The 24,821-nt window shown below is 37.9% G+C and overlaps 1 protein-coding gene across 7 annotated transcripts in view; it reads right to left on the reverse strand.

Annotated features, from left to right (window-relative positions):
- Nucleotides 1-1,451: 1,451 nt before the first annotated feature.
- LOC135701756 (choline/ethanolamine kinase) overlaps nt 1,452-24,821 on the reverse strand; it is a 69,774-nt gene continuing 46,404 nt past the window's right edge. The window contains exons 1-8 of one of the 7 annotated variants that reach the window (XM_065222676.1): nt 17,034-17,227; nt 16,707-16,952; nt 9,192-9,344; nt 8,755-9,128; nt 8,499-8,660; nt 7,261-7,522; nt 6,508-6,687; nt 1,452-2,648 (exon numbers count right to left, since the gene is read on the reverse strand). In XM_065222676.1, coding sequence (XP_065078748.1) covers nt 2,544-2,648; nt 6,508-6,687; nt 7,261-7,522; nt 8,499-8,660; nt 8,755-9,128; nt 9,192-9,344; nt 16,707-16,931 — 1,461 coding nt within the window. In that variant the 5' untranslated portion in view covers nt 16,932-16,952; nt 17,034-17,227 and the 3' untranslated portion in view covers nt 1,452-2,543. Of the gene's footprint in view, nt 2,649-6,507; nt 7,523-8,498; nt 8,661-8,754; nt 9,129-9,191; nt 9,345-16,706; nt 16,953-17,033; nt 17,228-24,821 lie in introns of those variants that run through there. The other 6 variants (XM_065222677.1, XM_065222674.1, XR_010517658.1 and 3 more) reach the window with 6 other exon arrangements.

Raw genomic sequence — 24,821 nt, forward strand, 5'->3', positions numbered from 1 at the left:
CAGTAGAGGAAATAAGGCAACACGTGTGGACGCTAGTACGCTACAGACAAGAGTGAATTTATTGGTGTTCTTTAACATTTGATATGACGTTAAGCAGTGTTGCCTGAAGGGCTTTCGTTCAGTCGTTGCAAGTCGAACCGGGGGGTTCAACACGGTTGTGTAAAATAACGTTGTACGATGTACATCGATTTTGCGAACAAAATTACATCCATTGATGTAATATTGTATCTGCTTTTTGCTATTACATCATTATTTCATACATCAGCTTGAATTACATTGATCGATATTACATTTTTTTTTGCTGTGTACTTCCCTTCCGGTAGCACGGGTAGCACACGCGAAAAACATAAACTAGCGCATAGCGAGTGACGCAAACACGACCTCTTCTGATACTAAGGAAACGTGCGGAGAACGACAAAGCGACACCCGAATCGATTGAAACCAACTGCATTGTGTCTCCCTCTCATTTCAAAACTCTCTTGGTGATGATATGGAACTACCACTTACATCATGTCTATGACTATTCTCGCTGATCGACTTGATCAAGCTTAATAACATAGAGGTCTAAGACCAGAAGGTCCCGAAGAAACTAGCTCACCTTTTTGGCTCAGCTCTGGTACTATCTTCGGTCCCAAGCTAATCGATTCACCCCTCGAAACATAGGAAAAACCAATAACCCCTCATTTTATCTGTCAAACTTTCATATCAAATCAAAACAAACGTTGCGTAGTTCTAGAATTTCGACTAGAATGGGGTACGTTAATCTTTTGCTTGGGACCAATAGGCTAGTCAAGTAGTGAGCCAATTTAAAATCGTTAGTTTCGTATTGATTGTTGGTTGTATTGCTTTAAGCTAGTACCACAAATTGTACGTTTTGAAGTACTTGATTAAAGGAACAACCTTGGCCCACCCAGGAAGGAAAAAAGAGGACGAGAGAGCGCTGCAGTTCTAGTGACGAGTGGCAAACATATGGGACGCGTAAAGTTGCATAATTGCATTTTTGTCCCAGCGATGGCCTGGAGTGGATAATTAATGAGCATGGTTCGTATTGATTGGGATACCACATGCACAGCAAAAAAAAATGTAATATCGATCAACGTAATTCAAGCTGATGTATGAAATAATGATGTAAAAGCAAAAAGCAGATACAATATTACATCAATGGATGTCATTTTGTTCGCAAAATCGATGTACATCGTACAATGTGATATTACACAACCGATGGATTGACCTGGTTGCAGCAGTTTCGATGTAATATTCAACAACTTTTTTTGCTGTGTGGGCTCTATTCCTCGGCAACTTTTGTCGGGAAGGAATTCCATCGGTTATAACAAATGACATGTCTGTCCTGTGGGGTGCACTTAACGATAGCAAAATACTGGATAGGAATATAAAAGATCGAGGGTGATATTATCATAACTATTAACTATTAACATGTTACACAATTAACATTCATATTCTTTTTGCACCTTTATTGAGAAAAATAAAAAAATCTTATGACATTCAAAACTGTTACACATAGCATAAGTCTAGTAAGTATATATCGCAAAACGGAGCGCAGTATGTTCACATACTTAAGTATTTTGGCAATCAGCCATTTTGAGATGCACGTTCTCACGAAAAGATTAATAAAAAAAGCTTCTGCACGTGAGCAGGTTGCAAGTGCAATCCTTTACCTTCCAATATATACACATCTGATTATAATTTGGCTATCGCTGTTTTCTTCATCACATTTTTTTGTTTTATTTTGAATAATCTCTGAAAATCTTATCATGCTACATCTAATATTCAAATTAAGGTCGAATCATCGATATGTTTTGGGTTCAATAACTAGGCAAGTTACTTGTATTAGTAATCACAACAAATAGTTTGCTCCTTTTACCACGAAATAGAAACTTTATTGCATAAGACGCCTTCTCGCTCTCTCTATCGAATATCAATTACGATTCGTTCACAGTTCAATCCTACGCCTACCTACTGTCAGTCACACTGTTATCATGGCTTAAGTCTCTAGTTTTGTTTTGTTTTTTTTTTTCTCGCACGGAATACAACATTAAAATTCTATGTTCAAAAAAAAACCGGCGCCCCTGCTCCCTTATCTTTTAGATTGATGTCCAATTAGAAAATTATTTAAAAAATTCATGTTTTATAACGGTAGTTACTACTCAGGTGGAAATGCTTGGATTTAAAATAAACGCTCTTTCTTCGAGTTGTAATGATGTACTCTTTCGTGTCTGTGTAAAAGTAATGGCCACTAATACTGGTACAATTACTAGTCATGACGGATGCCGCCTGATAAGACGTTTCTTTTCACCTTTAAGCACAGTTGCCATTTTCAAAAGTATATCGATAGCTTACAGATTCAGTGTCAATATCATTCGATCAATGGGCAAAGTGGCTCAGCGTGTCCTGCGTTTGTGCTAGCCGATTTTAGTATACTGGATTATGTGAGCGTGTATAATGTCTGGGTGTCCCCTTTGTCTCAACATGGGATGTAAGGTTTAGGAAGGAATAATTGGAAATTCATCCGAAGACGTGCTATTTTACTTCTCCCGATCTATGGCAGGGAGATTTCGCGAGTTGCTGATCAGCTCGGAGTAGAGTTTCTTGCTGAGAACATATTGATTCAAACGACAGATTGCGTATTCCTGCAATGAAAAGATGGGAATGGATAAAAAAAGTTGTAGTTCATCAGTTGGTTACAAAATCGAGTTTAGGACAAACATCTTTTTAAAGGAAAATAAACCTAAAGGGCCCCCACACGACAGAAGTTTCGTCAATATTTTCATGTCAACATTTTCGAGGGGTCATCAATATACGGTCACTCCTCACTAACATTGTTGTATCCGATGGAATATTCCAAGTCAAATCCTCTATCATTTGGTATATGTACTTTGCTCGCGAGATTGTGTTTTTATTCGCGAGAAAATCAGCGATGGGCGTGTTTGTGTACAAAAGCAATTACACCCAAATCTCAAAGTTCTGCGGAAATCACAACCAACCACCTTGACAATATTCAATATTTTCGTCATCAATATTTGCATCAATTCTTTGCTGCACACAGCGTAAATATTTACGTTTTTTAACACTCCGAACACGATGCCTCCGGCAAAATATGTAACGGAAAACTGGCAATGTTTGAAAATCATAGCTCAGTCATGTATCTACGAATTTCAAAGCTATTGGTGCTACTTGAAACAACATACTGTAAAGATTTATTCGGTATCAATAGATTCCAAATCTGTCGATACATTGCTGAGTAATGATTTTTCAAACATTGTCAATTTGCCGTTACACATTTTACCGGAGGCATCGTGTTCGGAGTGTTAAACAAAACTCAGGTGAGAGAGAGAAGGATTAGTATTTTCCATTTAATTCCACTACTTAATTTGCTTATCCTTGACAGATACGCGTATTTCGTCTACAATGTGCAGACTTCTTCAGTGTCTTGTACTAATACTCGACTAAAGAAAAACATCGCATTTACCGAATATATATTAACACAGGTACATTTTCACTTAGAAACTAGGTAAACTTAAATTTAATTTTCTATAGGAACAGGTACTCCGCTGTTTACTCGTTGATGTGTCCTAGGTAGTAACTTGAAAAGCCATGTGTGTCCGTTTCCTTGATCCCTGTTGAGTAAAGTTGAATTACACGATGTTTGTTGATCTCGAGGCTTTCTGCAACATCCAATTTCCATGGTGTAGATACGGTTCGTAAAATCGTGAGGACATCATGATTGTCAATACGAATAGACTTGACAGTTTTCTAGCACTATCTATAGATATAAAAATGAATTTATGTCTGTCTGTCTAACTCTTATAGACTCGGAAACTACTGAACCGATCGGCGTTAAAAATTGTATGCAGGGGTTTTTGGGGCCGGGACCTCATTATATATTGCCCGTTCGACTGAAAGCCGCTCCGAAGTTTTGGGTGACAGCACATTTTCTCTTGCTTCCAAAGTGTAAGCATTTATAATGTCTGGGTTATGTGAGCGAGGTAGCTCTAAGACCAGAACTGCCGCTCTTTGCAAGCCTGTCCCATTTGCGTTTTTGTCAAAACTGAGGTTTTCAATGGAAGCGGTAGCTTATCGTCCCTAGTTTCATGATACTGAATAAACTCAACAACTTTGTTCTGGGAAAAATTGGAAAACAGCCAAATGGGTTGTCCCATTACATAAGAAGCAACAGTACAAAGCAAACTAAAAACGCGTTTTTCTCGGATTGCTGTTTTGTGCTATGGGACCAGCTGGGTGACATGCCGCCATGTTATTGAAACCAACATCTGAAACGTCACAATTCCAGTGTGAACTGCAAAAATGGCGTGACTGAATTTTCTTATTTTTATCATATGAAATTATTTTCCCTTTTATGCCATATAAATGGTTGACTTCGTGGTAGAAAATCAGAAAATAATATTTTATGAGTCCTAAGTTTATTTTTTACAAAATGTAAGCAAAAATATTAAGAATATCCATAATATCAGTCACGCCTTTTTTGAAATTCTGGCTTGAATCTTCTATTTGTTTACAAATTATGAGCTGTCAGTGGGGCCCGCAATTCGCGGGCCCGCAGCGATGTTAGCTCTTTTCAAGGCAAGGCAAACAAGATAGGGATGCCACCCAGCTGTATGGGACGGACTTGCCAAGAGCGGCAGAGAAGGTCCCGCAGCAACATGCTCAACTTTTTGACTCAGCTCTGGTACTCTCTTCGGTCCCAAGCTAATCGATGCACCCCTCGAAACGAAAGACGTGCCGCACCCATAATTTATATAATTTTATGTAAATTAAAAGCGCAATATTAATTAATTCCTCTGCGCTTTGGTCAGAGAGCGTATAGGGCGTCGTTGTGCCAATTTGGTCGAGGCACATTTCGAGTATGAGAGAGTGATTGCAGTTTGCTCAAAAGTGCCTGAGTAAAATGCAAGTATTTTCGATGATTACCCGTAGTTGTTTCAGTTGATTCCCATATTCTCGTTTATGTCCTGGCGTATTTGCCATACAAAAACATTTTTATTTGATTTTGTATGGTGTATGGGTTTCGGACGTGGACGGGCATATGGGTGATAATATAAAGTATACATTAGGATAACCTAGAAAAATTGAGAAATGTATCGCTTCAGTTTGAGAAGCACTTCACTTCGCAACCGATGAACCATTCTGACGACCCACATTACCGTGCGGGCGCCGTTTGTTGGCAGGGTCCAATATTGGACAGTTCAATGTTTATAAAGTACCATCAGTTAAAATTGTAATTTTGAGCTTTATCTCTATACATTCTTAGGTGTTTCTTAGTATATTATTATGTTGGTGTAAGCTGATTCAAAGAGGAAATGGTATTAGCATTGAGCTGTCGATAGTTGGGCGTTGTTGAACATGTGAGTACCAAAGTAACCATATAATCACAAAATAACTTTAAATATAGAGCTTTGACTGGGTTGGTTTATTTCCTTTAAATTCCGTTATAATTGCTTATCTTTTGACAGATACGCGTATTTCATCAGTGTCAAGTAGGTGCCAAATGGTGTTGAGTACTTGGCACTGATGAAGTCTGTAAGTAGTAGACGAAATACGCGTATCTGTCAAAAGATAAGCAATTATAACGAAATTTAAAGGAAATAAACCAACCCACTCAAAGCTCTTCATAAAAGGATTCCGTTAAGAGGTTCGACAAATTTAAAGGATTTAAATATAGGTTCAGAGTGAGACAATGTCACTGAGATATGGTTAGTTGGGTATTCAGATGAAACACTATTTGATATTACTAACCACACCGAACGTTCATTCCGGGTGGTGAGCGAACCTGAAGAAAAAGAAGAAGATGACTATACAGGATGAGTGGTACCATGACCCCCTTCTCGGAACGAGTGTTTTGTTAATGGACCTGGTCTACGATTCAAAGTTTGATTCTGTGATTATAAGTATCACATATAAGGTAAAATAGGTAGCATCATCTTTATCGAAATGTAAGTATTATTGACATTAACCATAACTAGATGATATGCAAATTTATACGATAGGTACCTGAATCCACGTTTTTTAAACATGCGCATTCAATCGTGACGGCATCTAATTCTGCATTTTAAACTTACCCAACCCTCTTCCTTTATACAATCCCTGAACAGCTGGTTCACCATAAGTGTACCTCGCAGAACTTTTTTAACCCCCATGGGTAAATATGCTGTGTTGCTCACTCCTCTCCCCTTCCCTGGTGTATTATGGATGGTGTGAATATTCACATCGGTGACATGGCCCCTGATCCCCTTGTACATCATAAAATGAAAATGAAAATGAAATTAAAAGCCCAATATTAATTGATTCTATTTTTGAGAAAAGTCACTCATTTAAACATTTCACACAAGACCATATGAAGAGTTGACATATTCTGCAAAGGTTTCATGTCAGTAAAAACTTGTTTCAGATAGCAGAATTTCAGTTAAAGATCTATCGCTTAGCGAACGTTGGGTGTAATTCCATAAACAATATATCGATTCAAGTACTTACCCAATATCCAAACTCGATCTCCTGATATACATTCACGATTGCCCACAAGCTCCAGAACAAATGTGACGCCAAAGTGAAGCATTTCACTTCTCGTTGTACCTCCTCTATTTCCAAAGCGCTCGGCACCTCGGCATCCTCGCAGCAGGTAGTTCTAGCTAGATACACTGCAATAAATTTGTCCTTAAGAACGTTAATGATTGAAAAATAGAGCAAACATTAGTCCCCTTCATAGATTCGTGCTAACACATTGCAATGGAAAATTTGGTTGGGTAAAACTACACAAATGTTTCACAGCGTCTCTAAAAAGAAAACAAAAACAATTACTTGTGCACTCAGGTATGGCTTAATTGCTAGTGTGAACGAATAAAATGAATGGTAGTGACCTAGATGACCTAATCGCTTCCTTTCGGCGGCCACTTTTGTCTAGACAGGAGCACATGAACTGAACTCAAGTAGAATCACTCAACCCACGTGAGCGTTCTCAGGTCACAACAAACATTGACGAGACAAACCTCTCGGCAGACGGCAAGGGAGAGACGCATTCTCGGGCGAATTTCTCAGTTTCTGTTTTGTGTGACTAAGTGATCTGCATTGTAAAAGGCATCGTAATGAAGATCATGGACAATTCATATAGGATTATGGAATAATGGCTTCTAGCGAACATTCCCGGTAAAAGAACAAATTTCCCGCGAAAAATGTGATTTGGTATATAAGCAATTTGTTCTTTTACATCGGGGAACTGATAGTACATACCTGTTGCTCTTTGGTGGGGTACTGCTCTGGTCTGTGGTAGAAATAAGGCGCCGCGGAGTTGGTGTATTCGAATGTCCATTCAAGGAAATGGTTAGCTAAGTCGAAACCGCGGTAATTGTAGGCACAATATTCGAAGTCAATGATCATAAGCTCTGGTTCTCCGTCACAAGGTTGATCTGACAATGCTTGTGAGTTACCACTAAGTACTGAGTCTCTTGTGCTATCCAACTCACTTTCGATGGGTTCATCTAACGAACGCTTCCTGTGGAAATTAATATTTAGTAAGGTACGACATAATGAGCCGTTTTCAAGCCAGCCAGAAAATTGCGAATTTGGAGTATAACCTAAAAGATTATGATGAAACTTTTGGAGAGAAACATAATCACCCATATTCTTGTTTTCGATCGAACCGTATGTTCCATACAAACAAAGTTTTTTGTGTGAATATGGGTGATTATTGTTTATGATTTTTCTTCCAAAGATTGAAGATTAAAAAAGCTGATAAATTAACTCTGAGCAGTGCAACCGTATAACTGCTAAATATTGCTAAATGGACATAGTGTGTTTCAAAAGTCAGCAATAGGATTCATAGTATATATAATAATAAATTATAACTAGGGACAGTTGAAATTCTCGATACGAAAGCCAATCAAGAATTCTTTTCTATTGTAGAAATATGCAAGGCAAATAGATTTTTGTTTTTTCGATGATGTTAATTGAGTATATTGAGTTTCGTCTTAGCTACTCTATCAAGGTCTAATATTACATTATTATGTTTCAATGTCAAATTGGGGGATTCAATTTAAGACTTATACATTTTTAATAACTTGACTAGGAAAGCATAGTTATTCTGATTACTGCTACCGACGCCAGGAAGACAGCTTCCACGCCTGAAACCCCACACCTATCGACCCATCAACTCAAGGACCGGGCATCAACGGCTTTACTTCCCTCAGAGATCAGAGATGTTATGCCTCAGAAAATCCCGACGGCGTCGAATGGGATTGAACCCAAGCCCTATGGAGTGAGAGGCAATCACGCTTATCACTTCATCACCGGCGCCGCTAATGGCATTTTTTTTAGCAACAGTAAATAGAAACAAAGATAGATATACAATCTTGCGATACAATTCAACTCCACAATTTTTCATCAAATAATCGAAGCGGGGTAAATCCAAACGACTATCAATTAAGGCTGGATACTATCAATACCTGTTATAGCATACAATCACATCTTACCTTGGATTTCTGCCACCATCGGTTTGGTCATTGGTCGAGACAGTCCCGTTTGTGTCGATTTTGCTGCTATTTGAAGAGGCAGAGCTGCTATTAGAATTGGAAATTAATATTGAGCTAAAGTGAGAGTCTAACTGCGCGGATTCGTCAAATTGGTCCAGGGTGCTGAAAATTTTGAGCAGCTCGTTATAACTAGGTTGCGTGCGATGATTAGCATATATTGTAAGAAAGCAAGCAAACGCATTGTTCGTACACTTACCCGTAATTTTCCAAACCGTTTGAAGGTGAAAAATCTTCCCGCAACAGGATGTTACCTTCCTGCAAATCATTGTGTGAGAAAACAACTGGATGATCTTCTTTATCGATAACTGACTTAAGCCACTCGACCTCCGCTCGCAGATTTAAACTGGTGATGATTTCATCACCAGCGATACGCTTGTTACCGTTGGTTCGATCCTTCTCGAAAGTCTTCAGCGTCGCCTCGACACTCTTCAGCCAGCGATTCATAGTGTTCCACAACCAGTCCGGTTCCTTCGATACGGGAATATCCAAGCTATGTATGGCTGCCATCTTTTCGGCTATTTTCAGCGAAATTTTTGGGTCACTTAATTCCGAAGTCATCAGCGCACGTGCCTGGCAGGAGAGTGAACAATATGTCAGTGATTGAAAATTTCTAAATGCTAATCTAAATCTCACCGGTATATATTGTTCGATTCTTCCGCCGGGGAAGATACCGTGCAGTTTTGGTCCCAGTTTACGCTCGCTTAAAAGTGTGAATACAACCGATTCAGTGAGCATTGATTCAAGGGCGCTTTCACCGTGTGTTTGTCCATAAATGCGCAGCATTACCTAAAATGAGAAAAAGATGCATGGTAAGCAGGGATGCCAGGTGTATTAAAAAAAATCGAGATCAACGAGATCGACGAAATGTCTTCACATGTCTTCACCGCTACTTTTATAATTCACGGGCGGGGAAAGGTGTTCAACAGGTTGTATTGTTTACACAAACAAAATATTATCATGATATCTTATTATTCCATAATTTCATAAAACATTTTGTTTAGCCAAAACGAATGGAAGGCACCCTTGGTGTTCAATACTTCAAATTTATAAAACTGAGTGTTTACAGAACTTCATGGAAGTCAAGAGAATTTGTAGAAGTCAAGGGCTTTGATTTCATAGAACAAGTTCAGAAAACGTTGCAGAAACTTCAAGATACTTCATAGATGTTCAGAAAATTTCGTATGAGTTCTGAAAACTTTCTTGAAGTGCAGCAATTTTTTATAGGAGTTCAGTTGTAAAAGCTCAAACTTCGTAAAACTTCATAGAAGTGCAGATAATTTTATAGAACTTCAGCAAATGTTGTAGAAGTTCAGAGAACTTTGTACGATTTCATCAACTCAGGGTCGGCACACTTAGCGATTGCAATTACGCGGGGGGCAGAACAAAAAACTTTTATTTCTTTTTCCTGACACATAGGCTTTTTTCAAATGTTACGCGAGCATTATTCATGTGTTCATTTGTAGTAAACAGGGAACCGCTGTTGTATCAATTTTTTTCAGTAGATGAACAAAAGTTCACTCATGCACTCGTCTATGCTGTTGAGAAAATTTGAACGTTCGACCGGAACTGAATAAAAAATCAAGTGCGCAGCAACATTTTGCAAACATAAAAAGAAGACGACAGATGACATCTACCTCTGTCAGGAGCATCTCTGAGACTGGGAATGAAACTTTCAAAAGAAATGGTCGCCCGATTTGCTCATATACCGCCAATATGCAGAAATAGTTCTATCGATGTGTATCCACCTAAGTCGTGCTTTAACGTAAGCACATCTTGGCCAACAATTGAAAGGGGCCTATCAGCTTTTGTAAACAAATCTTTGTAAGCCCCTTTAAATTGTAGCTCGAGATATAGTCGATGGTTTTGAATAGAGGGGGTTAGAAGGAAAGGGGTGTAAGTGACTTTGATCAATTCTCTTCATCGACTTTCTCTTTTGATAGCCAAAAATGGCACACAAATCAAGGAATGTGTTTGCAGCTGAATTATTAACGAAAGAGAAAGTCGATGAAGAGAATCTATCTTTCCTTCTAACCTTCTCAATTGCAACTCTGTGATACCTACGCTCGACCTACAACAACATGATTGATAGTTACTAAACATATGTAAATGTAATCGTGCCGCATCGCATTAAAAATTCGTAGGTGGTAAGTCCTATGTAAATGTAATAACCCAAAATTAATGTTGACATAATTAACTCGATGTTGATAATTGTATCACTTTAACAGTTACCCCTGATTCTGAGAACATCAACTGATAAATTTCCTATTACTGTTAGAGACTTGTCAGTCTTGTGAGTGATTGAAGAAACCAGAATTTCAGTCGTAAAGAAATGCTTTTCAATAAGCTAGTTGAACAAGTTTATGCAAACATGTTTCCAAAACTGCAGACGTCACATCAAAATGTGAAAGTGTCCAGTCTGTATGGCTGCAAAGCTGAAGGTCGACCGTTTAACTACTTCAAATCTTGAATATTCGAGCACGTATCTCTTCGTAGACCATGTTACGACACATTTCTGATCAGCTGATTGTTCAAGTTATGAATGAAATTTGAAAGGAGACAGGAACATCCTCTATCATTCGCTTTACAGAAAAAATGTGGCTCCTACCATTCCGGAAAATTTACTATACACGCTGGAGAGTACCCATTAAATGAGTACCTTGTACTCATTTTTAAATTTATTCTAAGCTGTCAAAAAGGGGTATTTTTACAAAATGAAACATGTATACTTTTTTATTCATTTTTGAGAATATCTGCTTGAAATAAAATGGGTAAAAAATTCATTAATATTTCAAAGCTAGTTGTTGCAAGGTAGGGATTATATCGAAGTACGATATTCATAACAATCGTTCTAATAATGTGTTTCGTTTCAGGTTTGCAGAGATCACTTTCACAAGGAACCGGACCCATTCGATAGCAGCATCCATCACGAAGACTACCAGAACATTCATTTGTTGCTGATCATGCTGAGAAAACTGCATGAGCTGCAACCGACACATCGGAATCGTGATCGGATGGTGCAGGCCATTGAGCACAATATTTCAATTAATTTTTCAGGGAGAAGCTTCCGCCAGGTGAATTTTTTCAGCTACGGTCTTGAGAACGTGGATGGAACTCTGGAGAGGTTTTCCGCCCTTTTAGTCGTAAATTCAACAATAAATTTGAATTGCAATCGTTGATGATAAATATACAATATAAGGAGTTTCAATCCTTTAAATATTTGTTTTTTTTTTTTTCAAAATGTATCTCTCGGTTATATCTCTGATCACAGAGTGTCCCATGAAGCAAAATTTTCAATAAAATGTATTATTCATGTGTTCCGTATTTTCCTATCACCAATGCTAGATCGCTATCCGGGACTTCTGGTGGTAGGTCGTAAACTTTCACGTACTGAACGATACTACCCGGATTTCCGGATGTGGCTAATATCTGATACTTATATGTAAAGAAAGTTCGGGCACTATAACATTTTTTCCCTTCTGTTCGGACATAACACCACTGCGACCAGTAATTTGATCTATATTGTATTATATCTCGTGTCCTTAGTTTAGTGCATGTCGTATTACTTCATCACTATTCAGAAATGATGAAGTATTTGGTTTTGATACAGTTGTCATTCTTGCCTTCATCGCAACGAATCGATTCTAATTGAAAGGTCCCGCTATTTATAGCCTTCGGAGTGTTGGAACACCCTCCAAAGGTGTGCCCTTTTGTCAGTCAAAATTGGATTCCTTAGTAACAAAAATAAGCAATGACACCGATAATGACCATGCATCAGAACCCTAGTCTTAACCACTTCAAACTAGGGAACAACGAATAGAAGATTAGGAATCACATAGATGAAGACTAACTAACTCATGTTTTCCTTGTTTCAAGATCATCCTCGGACCAGGCAACCCGAGGACTTATCACTATCCACAAGTTAAACAACAAAATTAAGTTCTTTTCACTCATCTCGGCACTATAGTGCAGGAACCCAAAAGTAGGTAAAGCTGGTGAAAGTAATTTTCATTTACTTGTGTGCAGTTCGTGTGGAATTTTCCACTGGCTTTTTAACCAAAAGTAAGTTAGTTGTACCCAATCATAGGTAAATATGAGGATACTCAACATTGGGTTCCCACACTTTACTGCCCCTGTTGGGTGGTTTTGCTCCTCCGTTTTTGACAACATTAGAAGGAGAAAAAGAGAAAACTAGTCAAAAATAGGTAAAAGTGAATTTCCGTCAAAAATATCTCAAAATGAGAAAATGACAAGCGATCAACCAGCCGAACGATAACGCTATGTCAGAAATGGAAAGCAATAATGATATAATCTTCTTCCCTTTTTGTTATGAAAAACTGCCTTTGCAATATAGCTCACTCCGGTTCTCGGAATTGTCCCTCAGGCTCCTCACCCGTTGCGAAGTTATGAACCCACTGGTAATCGAAAACTTTGAAAAGCTTCTTGAGCTGAACCCTCAAACTCGTTTTATGTCATTGTACTACGTGTACATAACACAGGATGTCAGCCCTTCACAGCATAATCCTCATCGTGTATGCTTCTCCGACATCTCCCAGAACATCATCGTTCCATGATTGTTCCGTCAATTTACGCTGCAAAGTTTGGCCAAGTTGATTCCGCAAGATCGTTCTTCACAGATGGATCACTAATAGAGTCGTCCGCTGGTTTTGGTATTTATAACGAATTTCATAGCGCCTCTCGAATGCTTCAAGCTCCTTGTTCCGTATATGTTGCTGAGCTGGCGGCAATACATTATACGCTAGAAACGATCGCCTCACTTGCACCAGATCACTATTTTATTTTTACGGATAGTCTCAGTTCTGTCGAGGCTATTCGCTCTATGAGGCCGGTAAAGCACTCCTCGTATTTTCTCATGAAAATACGAGAGCTTTTAAGTGCTTTATCTTTAAGATCTTTTGTCATCACCTTTGCATGGGTCCCATCTCATTGCTCGATTCCGGGCAATGAGATGGCTGACTCACTTGCTAAGGTGGGCGCTATGGAAGGCGATATATACGATCGACAAATCGCCTACGATGAATTTTTCTTCATTTATCGTCAACAGTCACTCGTCAGCTGGCAGAATAAGTGGAGTGAAGGGAGTTTGGGACGATGGCTATATTCGATCATCCCTAAGGTGTCGAAGAGTTCTTGGTTCAAGGGGTTGGATGTGGGTCGAGACTTCATTCGTATGATGTCTCGCCTCATGTCCAATCACTATTCGTTAAACGCTCACTTGTTCCGTGTTGGGCTGAAGGACAGCAATCTCTGTGAATGTGGACAAGGTTACCAGGACGCAGATCACATTATTTGGTCTTGTGCTGAGCATCGCGGAGTCAGATCTGAACTGTACGATTCCCTTCGGGCTCGAGGTAGACAACCTAATGTTCCAGTTCGGGATATTTTGGCTAGCGCGATCTGGAGTTTATGAAACTCATATATGTTTACTTTAAGAATATTAACATTAGATTGTAAGTTTTATTAACCTTGTGTTTAGTTTGTATTTTGTACGTGTGGTTTTATTTTTTATGTTTGTTTTCAAGATGAATAGAAATTAGTTCATGTTTTAGGATTAATTAAATATTTGTATCGTAAACCACATTTCAAACCTCCCTCTCCCTTTTCCCATAAAAAAAAATTGTAAATCCCCACTAACCTCGAGACAACCGCGAGTATCCGGTCCAGCTCCTTTAACTTTAAATATAAGAAATCAATAATGTATAACAGAAATGATAACTCGGCTCTGTAAAGTTTATTCGATTGAGCCTGTACAAATAAAGTAATTAATAAAAAAAAAATATAGCTCACTCGGACCGGTTGAAGGAAACGACAAAATTGTTGGCAAGCTGCTTCATCAATACATTCAAAATACGTCATCACATCAAATGACGTTTTCAAAAATGTCCGGAACAGTTTTGAAAACTGCCGCAAGATTTCAGACATAAAACATATAATTTCTTTCAGGGGCCTTATAGCCTAGTCAGTAAAGGCATGGTATTACCAAGCCGGAGGCGGCGGGTTCGATTCCCGATCCGGTCGAGGGAATCTTTCGGGTTGGAAATTTTCTCGATTTCCCGGGGCATAGAGTATCATTGTGCTTGCCACACAATATACAAATTCATGCATTGGTATTGGCATCGAAAGCTCTCAATTAATAACTGTGGAAGAGCATTTAGAACACTAAGTTGAGTTGAGAGCACGCAATAAGCTAATATGCGCTAAGCAATAAGGTTGAAATGCGAACAACAAGTCTTCTTGACATATAATTTCTTTAGTAAAAATGTCCAACGAATCGATTAGAGCATTTATCGGATAGTGTGGAATTCGGGAAGTAGTTTTTTTTGCCTCATTTTCTCCAAAATTCGTTATTTATGTGTAATTATTAACAGCCAAATAACTACTAATTTAAAATGGAGAGAAACGGGTAAAATCGAGCACTTCTCGATGTCTGCGCAAGATAAAACCAGCAGCATTCGATTCCCCGGATTTTTTTTACACAACAATAGGTACCTCAAACCTCCTGGAACCAGCGGCACGAAATAAGTGAGTTTCTAGGTCAGTTTTTGCCCACTATGCAGTGGTTGCCGAGAAACACGTTGCCCAAAATATTACAACACACACACACATACACACTGAATAATATATGAAATTCGGCACTCTGGGTTGGCACGTCGGTTTTCTGAAGGGAATATACCAGCGCTGCCCAACGTGCGGCCCGCGCCAGTAGCGTCAATTAGCCAGTCACCGTGGGTGCTCCATTCACCGTGTCCCCTCGAAGTAAGTTCTATTATTCTTTCGAAATAGTGTACCGGTGGAAACTAACGATTTTAAATTGGCTCACTACTTGACTAGCCTATTGGTCCCAAGCAAATAGTTAACGTACCCCATTATAATCAAAATTCTAGTACTACACTATGTTTGTTTTGATTTGCTATGAAAGTTTGACAGATAAAATGAGGGGTTCGTAGATTTTACTATGTTTCGAGGGGTGCATCGATTAGTTTGGGACCGAAGAGAGTACCAGAGTTGAGCCAAAAAGTTGAGCACGTTTCTTCTACCCCGTTCACATTACAGCCTATATCACGTAATATAGGCTGTCTTGCAATGAGCACTCATACATAGGATTTCCAGTGAAAACTAGATGTATGAGTGTTCATTGCAAGACAGCGTATATCATGTGATATATGCTGTAATGTGAATGGGGTTTTCGGGACTTTCTAGTCTTAGAGTTACCTCTATGCCTATACTCTTCTTTTAAGAAAAGTAAAAATGCTGTCATTTTAAAAATAAATTAAATTGTTAATGACCTTACCAGAAGTTATATAATTATCACCCCTATTCTCTATTCCATCTTGTGCCATCTTGTAACGCATTTATTTTTGGTTTTTTTTATTTGTCATCAATCAGTGTAGACCGTTTTACAATAATTGTTTAAGTGTTGCATTGACATATAGTCACCCACCCACTTTGGCGTTATGTAATTTATGAATGAGCTCCATATTGATCATATTGTATTATGTTGGCTGCACTGAAATAATAAATTCATCTCCATCAGTTGGCAGCAAACGGCATTTTGTGTAAAGCCCAATCGTGACTCTTGTTTTGATTGTTTACGTTCGTACATTCATGAACGAGGAGGCAGAAACATAATGCAACATTTTTTGATGAAAAAGTTTAGAAAAATTATGTTCATGCTTTGGAAAAATAAGGAGGCTACGTTGCTTCATAAATAGAAGATTCAAGGTGAACTTGAATATTTTTCATATTGATTGACTACAATACTTGTATTGTTTTCTTCATACCAGGAGAGTAAAACTTGGCTTGATAACCTTCGACATATGGCTGCAGGCAGACCATAATAGATTCGCAATATGTGTTCTTATAGCCTTCGTAGTGCAAATTTTGAAATCCTATCGTACCCAACGTATTATGACTGATTAGTTCACGGCGAAATCATAGATATATTTGATGTTTTTTGCTTAATAGGACGAAAATAGGTCCTTAGGCCGAAATATCTTTCAACCCAACTCTCGTTGTATCAGGATTGCATATTTCCTTTCGGTAATCGTCATACTACGACACTATAGTTTACTCATATGCGAGTTCAAACGAATGTACAAAAATAGATTACCCACACGTAATTAGACTTACCTCTTTCGGTTCCAGCAAGTTGGAATAACTATCCTTGCGAGGTCGTTTGTAGCAGTTGCTGGAGGGTTTCGGGGAGCTGCCGTTCTGCTGATCCGGAAGCCTGACGTAATAAAGAAAGTTGGATAGTCCCCCGCTGATCCGCTTGAGCTGAAGATCCTCCGCCGGGATGGTTTTCCAAGCACCCGTCAGATAGTCCCGGCAGATTCTGGCCGCAATGTCACGCATTTCGGATTCCGATTTGGATGCCTACAAAAATTTGTAAATTTATACATCAAGATTCAACAAAGAGCTCGAGTGGTAACTTTTTATTAGATGCCAGTCACATACTCGTATCGAACAGGAGAATGTTATACGCTTGCAGGGGATAAAAGCTCGCCACTAACTACAGACTGAGATTTTAAGCACTGGATTTTCAAATACGCAACCCCGAATTATCATTCAACTAATGTCAGTACTGCTTAGACTGTTAATCGCTAATGGAATGCCAACTTTTTCAATGTACGATACTGTCTCAGAAACACCACCCTTGAAATGAAAATCGATACCTTGTGGCGTTACTTATAATAGGATGTTGAATAGTATTGGATTAAGATTAGAAATATCAGCTTGTCGAAGTTTTTCAATGTTCTAGCTTCAAAATGATGAACAAAACACTGATAAGAAACTAAATTTTGATGAATAGATGTATGGTATGAACATTTTCCAAGTAAAATGTTTAGTTTTATCAAACGTTCCTAGAGGTTTTAAAGATCAATTTAATAAAACCCGAAGTATATCTCCCTAACTCCATTATAGGAGCTGTTCATAATCAACGTAGACACCTTAGTGGCGAGTGTCTGCGGCGAAGTTTGCGGTGCGTACAAATTTGCAAAAAAAATGTATGGACGATTTTCTACGCAAGGGATCCACTACCTCTCAAAGACTGTCTGCATAGTTTATGAACAGTCCCTTCTTACATCGTCCTGAACACCCGTTTAGAAATCTCTATAAACTTTTTAAAGCATCTTTTACGCATAAATATGTTCCACAACATACTTATTTATCATAAGACCAGGTCCTTAAGAGGGTGGCGAAGCATCTCTCTCAAATGCTCTCAAAGTTTTGTGCAAAGTTACCCTCAATCGGAAATAGGGGCAGATCGATGCGAATGTCCATCGGCAACATTCAGGATTCTATGCTGGAAGATCTTGTGTAGACCATATTGTCACGCTTCGTATCACCCTAGTAATTCAACGAATTCCAATAGTCACTTTCACTGTATTTGGTATCTATTGACTATAGAAAAAATGTCGACCAACTCGATCTAAAAAATCTGTGGGGCAGCCAGAGGTGCAAGGGAGTTCCTGATAACTTCCAACTCATCGCAGCTCGGCGACTTTCACGTGCAGAGTCCTACATGTGTAATGAAGCCTATCCGGGAAGTCACGAAGGAGACAAACAGCGTAACTCTTTCGCATTTAACGTCCATTTTAAATATTATCAGTTTTGCGAATCCCCCTCCACAGCGCTGGTATCGGATCATTTTGACGTATCTATACATTCTATCGCACTTGTATGCAACATTGTTAGACATTTGGCAAGCAAGCTTTATCCGCGAATAGCTCGCGAGATGTCGTTAGTGAGTTCCGTGACGATATGTTTAAGGAAAATGTATGTGTGTGCTGGAAAGCTGGATTGATTGTGACCAGAATTTCAAGATATGATGATATGCTTTGTCCTGGTAAGTGGATTCTTCATGTGGCATTCCACCTTTTTTTCTGTTACGCTGCGACCATGCGAAAAATCGAAAACACTTGGATCCAACAACAATCTGCTTTGGTAATAACCGACCCCGGCGACGACGGCGGAAGGAGCCAAGATACGCATGCGCACCATATGGTCGTGACCACGACGGATCATTTGGCACGAGACATCGGTGAGCAATACCTGCATACACTGGTCGTATTTGCAGTTCGCAGTTCGCACCATCAACGCCGAGCAAAAGAAAATGAAAACCTTGTCCGACCGGGATGTGTAACCGAACGATGCGATGCACTATGGGCAAAAATGGGTTCAAAATTACCCAAAATTCAATATCTCAACAGCACGCTGAATTCCGGCCATGAAAAACAACTTTTCCGAAAGGAAATCGTCCGGGGAATCGATTGCACGTAGTCCCATAGACCGGAGAGCCTTGTAGGTATGTGTTTTGGACAATTTAACACCATTTTCCCCTACTTTTTGGAGGAAATGTTTTTTCACAGCTCTATTTTTGTAAAACATAAGCAATTTATGCATGGTTTAAGAATACTATGTCTTTAAACAACAGTTCATGAGATATTAGGGGAATACGGAGTACACTTTATAGGAGAGTAAGGGGTAAAATTGAAAAAAACAATCAATGTTTTTTAATACAAACTCCTTTTTTAATATCCTAATATTTTTTTCTTCAAAATACTTTTAATTAACTTTCATTTGGTATTTTGAGTTCCGTCATCGGCCAAACAGTTCAAAAGTTATAAATTTTTGAAAAAAATAAAAAAAAATTTTTTTTGGCCACCCTAATATATAAATAGTCACCCTAATGACAAAATAAAAAATAAGGGTCTAATATGTTGCGTCTAGGAACAAAACTACCAATTTTTACAAAATTCTGAGAACCACTATATCGTTTTGCTGTATACAGACAAATAGAGTGAAAACTCTTTTAAAACAGATAGCAGTAAATTAAAACTTATTTAACCCCAATTAACCTTAAAATTTCAAAAAAAAATCTTATTATTGCATGCAACCTTTTGGGTTCATTCAAACAATCGCATCGTTCAACATTTTTATGAATTAAAATAAATTTAGCAAGGGTTCACTTTTACCCCTTACTCCCCTATAAAGTGTACCCCGTATTCCCCTAATATATCATGAACTGTTGTTTAAAGACATAGTATTCTAAAACCATGCATAATGTGCTTATGTTTTACGAAAAATAGAGCTGTGAAAAAATATTTCCTCCAAAAGTAGGGGAAAATGGGGTAAAATGGTCCAAAACACATACCTGCAAGGCTCTCCGGTCTATGAGACCACGTGCAATCGATTCCCCGAACGATTTCCCTTCAGAAAAGTCGTTTTTCATGGCCGGAATTCAGCGTGCTGTTGAGATATTGAATTTTGGGTAATTTTGGACCCATTTTTGCCCATAGTGCGATGGTGGTATAAACAAAACAGAGAGAACGCAATGCATGATCGCAAAACACATTCGTAAAGCATGACGAAATTACTCGACATAAACAAAAACACGTGGTGGCAGACAGGCAGATAGCTTATCAGTAGATATTTAGCAATACAGTATGAGGAGTGTGATCTTAGATAACATCTTTTATTCATGACTGACTTCGCATCGCAAGCTTTTGTGATCAAGGTCAGTTGAAGCTAGGGTTACCATATGGTATCCTAAAGTAGGACATGTTCTCATTTATCAGTATGTTTGTACGTCCTCTTATTGCCTCAAAATGTCCATGTTTGCTTGTAACATTTCCATTAGAACTGTTTGCAGAGCATGTCTAAATAAACCAAACTTAATAAAGGATGTTTAAGTAATCAAGGTGTGTTTGTTAGAATAGCATTTAAACAAAACAAAAATCAGCAATCTCGAAATCATCACCAATCGAAAGAGGCGACTTTATGCTTTTTCATACAAAATATGGGTAAATTTATTTGAGTGTTTGTTTCTATGGGTCACTCTTCTCTTAGTATTTTTGTATGGGAAAAATCGAGAAAAAAGATCCCCCGAAGAAACATTTCAGTAGTCTCAAATGACCAAAGAACCCTAATAAACGGGTACCAGACACTAATGATATCAAAGATGATACGACCGTACCACATATAGTTGGGTTTATATCCCAAATTTGTGTTTAGGCGCTTCTTATGGTTATTTTTAATGCGGGAAGGTTTCTGGATTGCCATTTTTTAAAGTTTTATGTTATTCTAACAAAGACACCGCACCGTGTAAGTAACACTCTAAAAAATTCCACACATTTTTATTGACGAATTTCCATGTAAAATTCCACATGATTCACACATCACACATAAACAGAATCCATTTAGAAGAACACATATACATATAAATATGTATGTGTTTTTTTGTTCATTAATTTATTTGATAAGGCTCAACTGAATTAACTTTACAGAGCCGAGGAGAGAGGAGCCTCATTCAATTGTGATGTTGTGCATCATTCGAAGAGTTCTGATACCATTCCAAAGCAGGTCTTACATGAATCCTCAACCAATTGCGATGTTCTGTATCATTTGAAAAAATCTGGAACGTCTCCAAATACGTACCTTCTCACCAATCAAAATAGGTCTTCTTAGCAACAAAAACAAGCGATGACACTGTTATTTGCAGCAGAACCCTGATCTGAACCTTTTCTTGTTTCCAATCTCAAAACCGAGGCTCATAACCGTCAACAAGAAGAACTTAGGACCAAAGTTCGATGTGGTAGCTCACTGGCCACTGGTTAATGTCCTGGCTATGTCTTGAAGTACAATAAATTAAATTAACTAAAATTTTGCTCATTTCAGAATTTCTTAATTTTTTTTGAACATTCGAAGAGGTGATCTGTTTTGGAAAGAAAAAAAAATCATATCTTGTATGTTTCCGAAATATTCCTGACATTCCTGGAACAGGACCTAATTTCTCGGAACTTACCCTTAGAAATCTTTAAACTTCCCAGAAAGCTGGATTATCCTGAAGTTTTCGGTACTTCCTTAAAGATCATTGAATTTCCCTGATTATTTGTGAACTTCCCTTAATTTTTAGGAGCTTCTATAAAGATCCTGAAATGTTTCTGAATTTATTGGAACTAGTTCTACGATAACTCTCAACGAATAAGTGTCACTTAAGGGGGTTAGATTTTGATAAGATCTTTTGTGGGAATGGCACTGATGAAGACTACACATTGTAGTCGAAATACGTATCTGTCATGGATACCAAAATTAATTAAGTGGAATTAAATGGAAGATAACCTATATACTGTTTTATTTAAGCATTCCGCTAACAACGCAATTTCATTACTTCACAATAATTTACTTTGAACGTGGATTAGTTTATATATTTAATTCAGCTTCTTAGTATTAGATTATATAAGAAATTTTGATTTTCCATGAATTTCTATAAAAATTAATTAGAATCTGTTTGTGGCAATTTGAAAGGATTCATATATATGTGATGAACTAGCCGATGGCTAAAAATCACATTAATAACGAATAAAAAATAAATAGAAAATATAAGGTTTCACCTTACTCTACAACAATAGAAAAGTAAATAAATAAATAAAAACGTCATTTAGCACGTGGAATGCAGTAGAGTGAAATGGAACATTGCGAAACGGAGTGCAGAATCAACACACAAAAAAATAAGGCTTTTCTGATGTCATCAGAAGTCGATAACAAAAGAAATTCAAGAACGCAAGTGGAGGTGGGTTGGCCACCCTGTCGGAAAGTAAAGGTTACTCCCAACCAACCATTCGTGAAACTTCTGCAAAGTTCTTTATACAAAAATAAAAATGTATGTCTGCAATTGTTTAATTTTAAATTTCTATGAATTCGATGTATACTAAAATATTTATTGATCGATACATTTAAGATAATTTCTTTATGAGTCGTATGATGAACTTTGAACTTCGGCAAAGAATAACAACAAATCGATTTGCATCGCTGAGTAAAGAGAGTTCGATACACACCAGATAACAGATGGCAATGTTTATATTATTTATCGACATATTTGGCACATCATAGCTAGACCAACAATTGAAATAGGCGGAACAACCAAACGTAAACAATGGCTTTAAACGCAAATTTCTCGAGAATCAAACCATTCCCACGCAAACTAACTATGCCATTCAATAAAGGAAGTTTGCTCTATCAGATAGTGGTGTTAAATTGCTTCGATGTGTTTTGACTATCGAGGAATTTGCGTTTAAAGCCATTGTTTACGTTTGGTTGTTCCGCCTATTTCAATTGTTGGTCTAGATAGGAAGAAGTATGATCTGCCGGTAAATGAACGCGACGAAGTAAATTGCCTTATTGGTTAATGTTTATGACAAATATTCAATTTTCATGTTTGAAAAGATTTACAGAAAATGCAATACACCATATACTAGATATACTAGAGTGTGTTTGCCAGTTGTTGATTAGCTCATCAACAACAGCCGTGGACCCGAGGATTAGCAATCAACAACGAAATCATTACACCCCAGATGGAATGGGATCGAAACAATTATGCAATTATGCAGATACAAAAATCCTAAATATCAGAACACAACAGACATCGATATTTTACATTTTAACTTAACGATTGGTAGCAATATTTTTAAAAAGATCTTAATAAATGATATCTGACTAGACTTTGAGTATCGTTACATTTCTTCATGGAATGGGGATAATCGCCTGTTTGCTTATGAATATCTTTGAAGATCGATATAACAAATTTTAGGAAATGGTTGGTCGTACTATGTCATAACTTAACTTGCTGGAGACCAATTTTTGATTAGACTACAATGTAATTAGTTATGAATTGATTTCGAAGCCGATAATTTTCTGATGATCGACTGTTTTTAGGGCAACACTGCTCATTGCACTTATGACTCATAAGTGCCCAAAAAGCAATCGAATAATCATATCAGAAAGAACAAACAGTTCACTTTTCTCATAGTAATTCCCGTATAAATACATCAATGTATTGTAAACCTACAGATATTTTGTGGTAAACCAATTGAGGTAATCCTATAATCATTTGACCAATCCAATTTATTTATAATTGATTTAACTGCCAACAACATAACCATTATCATGGTTATATTTCTGCATAGACTGAACTGCCCACTGCATTCATTGGCGAGTACTTATGTTTCCATCAGTCCACGAACGGTTATTTTAAACATTAGATGTATGTTTTAGGAGAAAATATATGATAATTTTTATCGTAAAACTGATGTAATATCAAGTTGAACATTGCATTAGGTCCTAAGTAACATTGATCGACTCTGTTCGCCGACTTTCCCTTTCTTTAATAACTTGAGCACATAACCGTTTCTTGTTGTGTTTGTCGTATTAGATTTTTTTTTTCCTTTGGTTTGTTTTTTCCGTCGATCTTGTTTTCCGTGCTGAGCACCAATGCTACCGACGTGTCAGGAAGGCAGCTCCCACACCTGGACCCGCGGCGCCGACTGGGATTGAACTCAGGCCTTCTGGGGTGATAGGTAATCACACTTACCACTACACCACCGGCGCCGTTAACCGTCGTATTAGATGCTAGATAAAAGCTTTTTTCTATCGATATGTGTGCTGAAAATACCTGGGAATGTCATTTCATGGCCGTGGGGATACAAAGAGAAAGTCGACGAAGAGAATCTGTCAATGTTAATTAGGACCTTATGCAATGTCCGTCATATATATTGATCTCTATATGACGAAGAAACGGAAAACCATCCCACGTAACGCGAGTAGATCACCTGTGAGACCTACCACCCAACCCTAGTCCGAACAACATCAAACTAGGGGAACAGGATTTTTCGGTAATCAAAGGAACACATCTTAGCCCTTGATACTGTGTATGCCTTGTTAATAGTGACAAGACTCGGGTTGATCCACTGAGTATGATTTTGAAACAAACAAAAATCATCTAGTCATGTGATTTCTAATCTTCTATTGGTTGTTCCCTAGATTGATGTGGTTATGACTAGGGTTCTGATGCATGGTCAATATCGGTGTCTTTGCTTGACTTTGTTGGTAAGGAATCCGGTTTGGATTGCGTTTGGAGGGTGCTCCAACACTTCGAAGGGTATAAATAGTGGGACCATTAAATTACAATTAAAATGCGATGAAGGCAAGAATGTCAACTGTATCAAAACCGAATAGTTCATCATTTCACAATACATCAAATTACTTGTCGCACTATGTCCCGAACAGAGGGAAAAAAACAGGAAACCCTACATTTATACAAGGATTTCAATTGATATCAAATAAATGATGATTTGTCCATCTATGGATCTTCCGATCAATACCGTATTTGTATGTACCGTTATTATTGCTGGCTCTATAGAGTTTTCTAAGATTTTGTTGTGCAGTTAGTAGTTAGTTGATAAG

This window comes from Ochlerotatus camptorhynchus, unplaced genomic scaffold (assembly GCF_037179485.1).
Source record: "Ochlerotatus camptorhynchus isolate MF236.1 unplaced genomic scaffold, CSIRO-AGI_Acam_v1.1 ptg000176l, whole genome shotgun sequence".
In the NCBI taxonomy this organism is placed as follows: Eukaryota; Metazoa; Arthropoda; class Insecta; order Diptera; family Culicidae; genus Ochlerotatus; species Ochlerotatus camptorhynchus.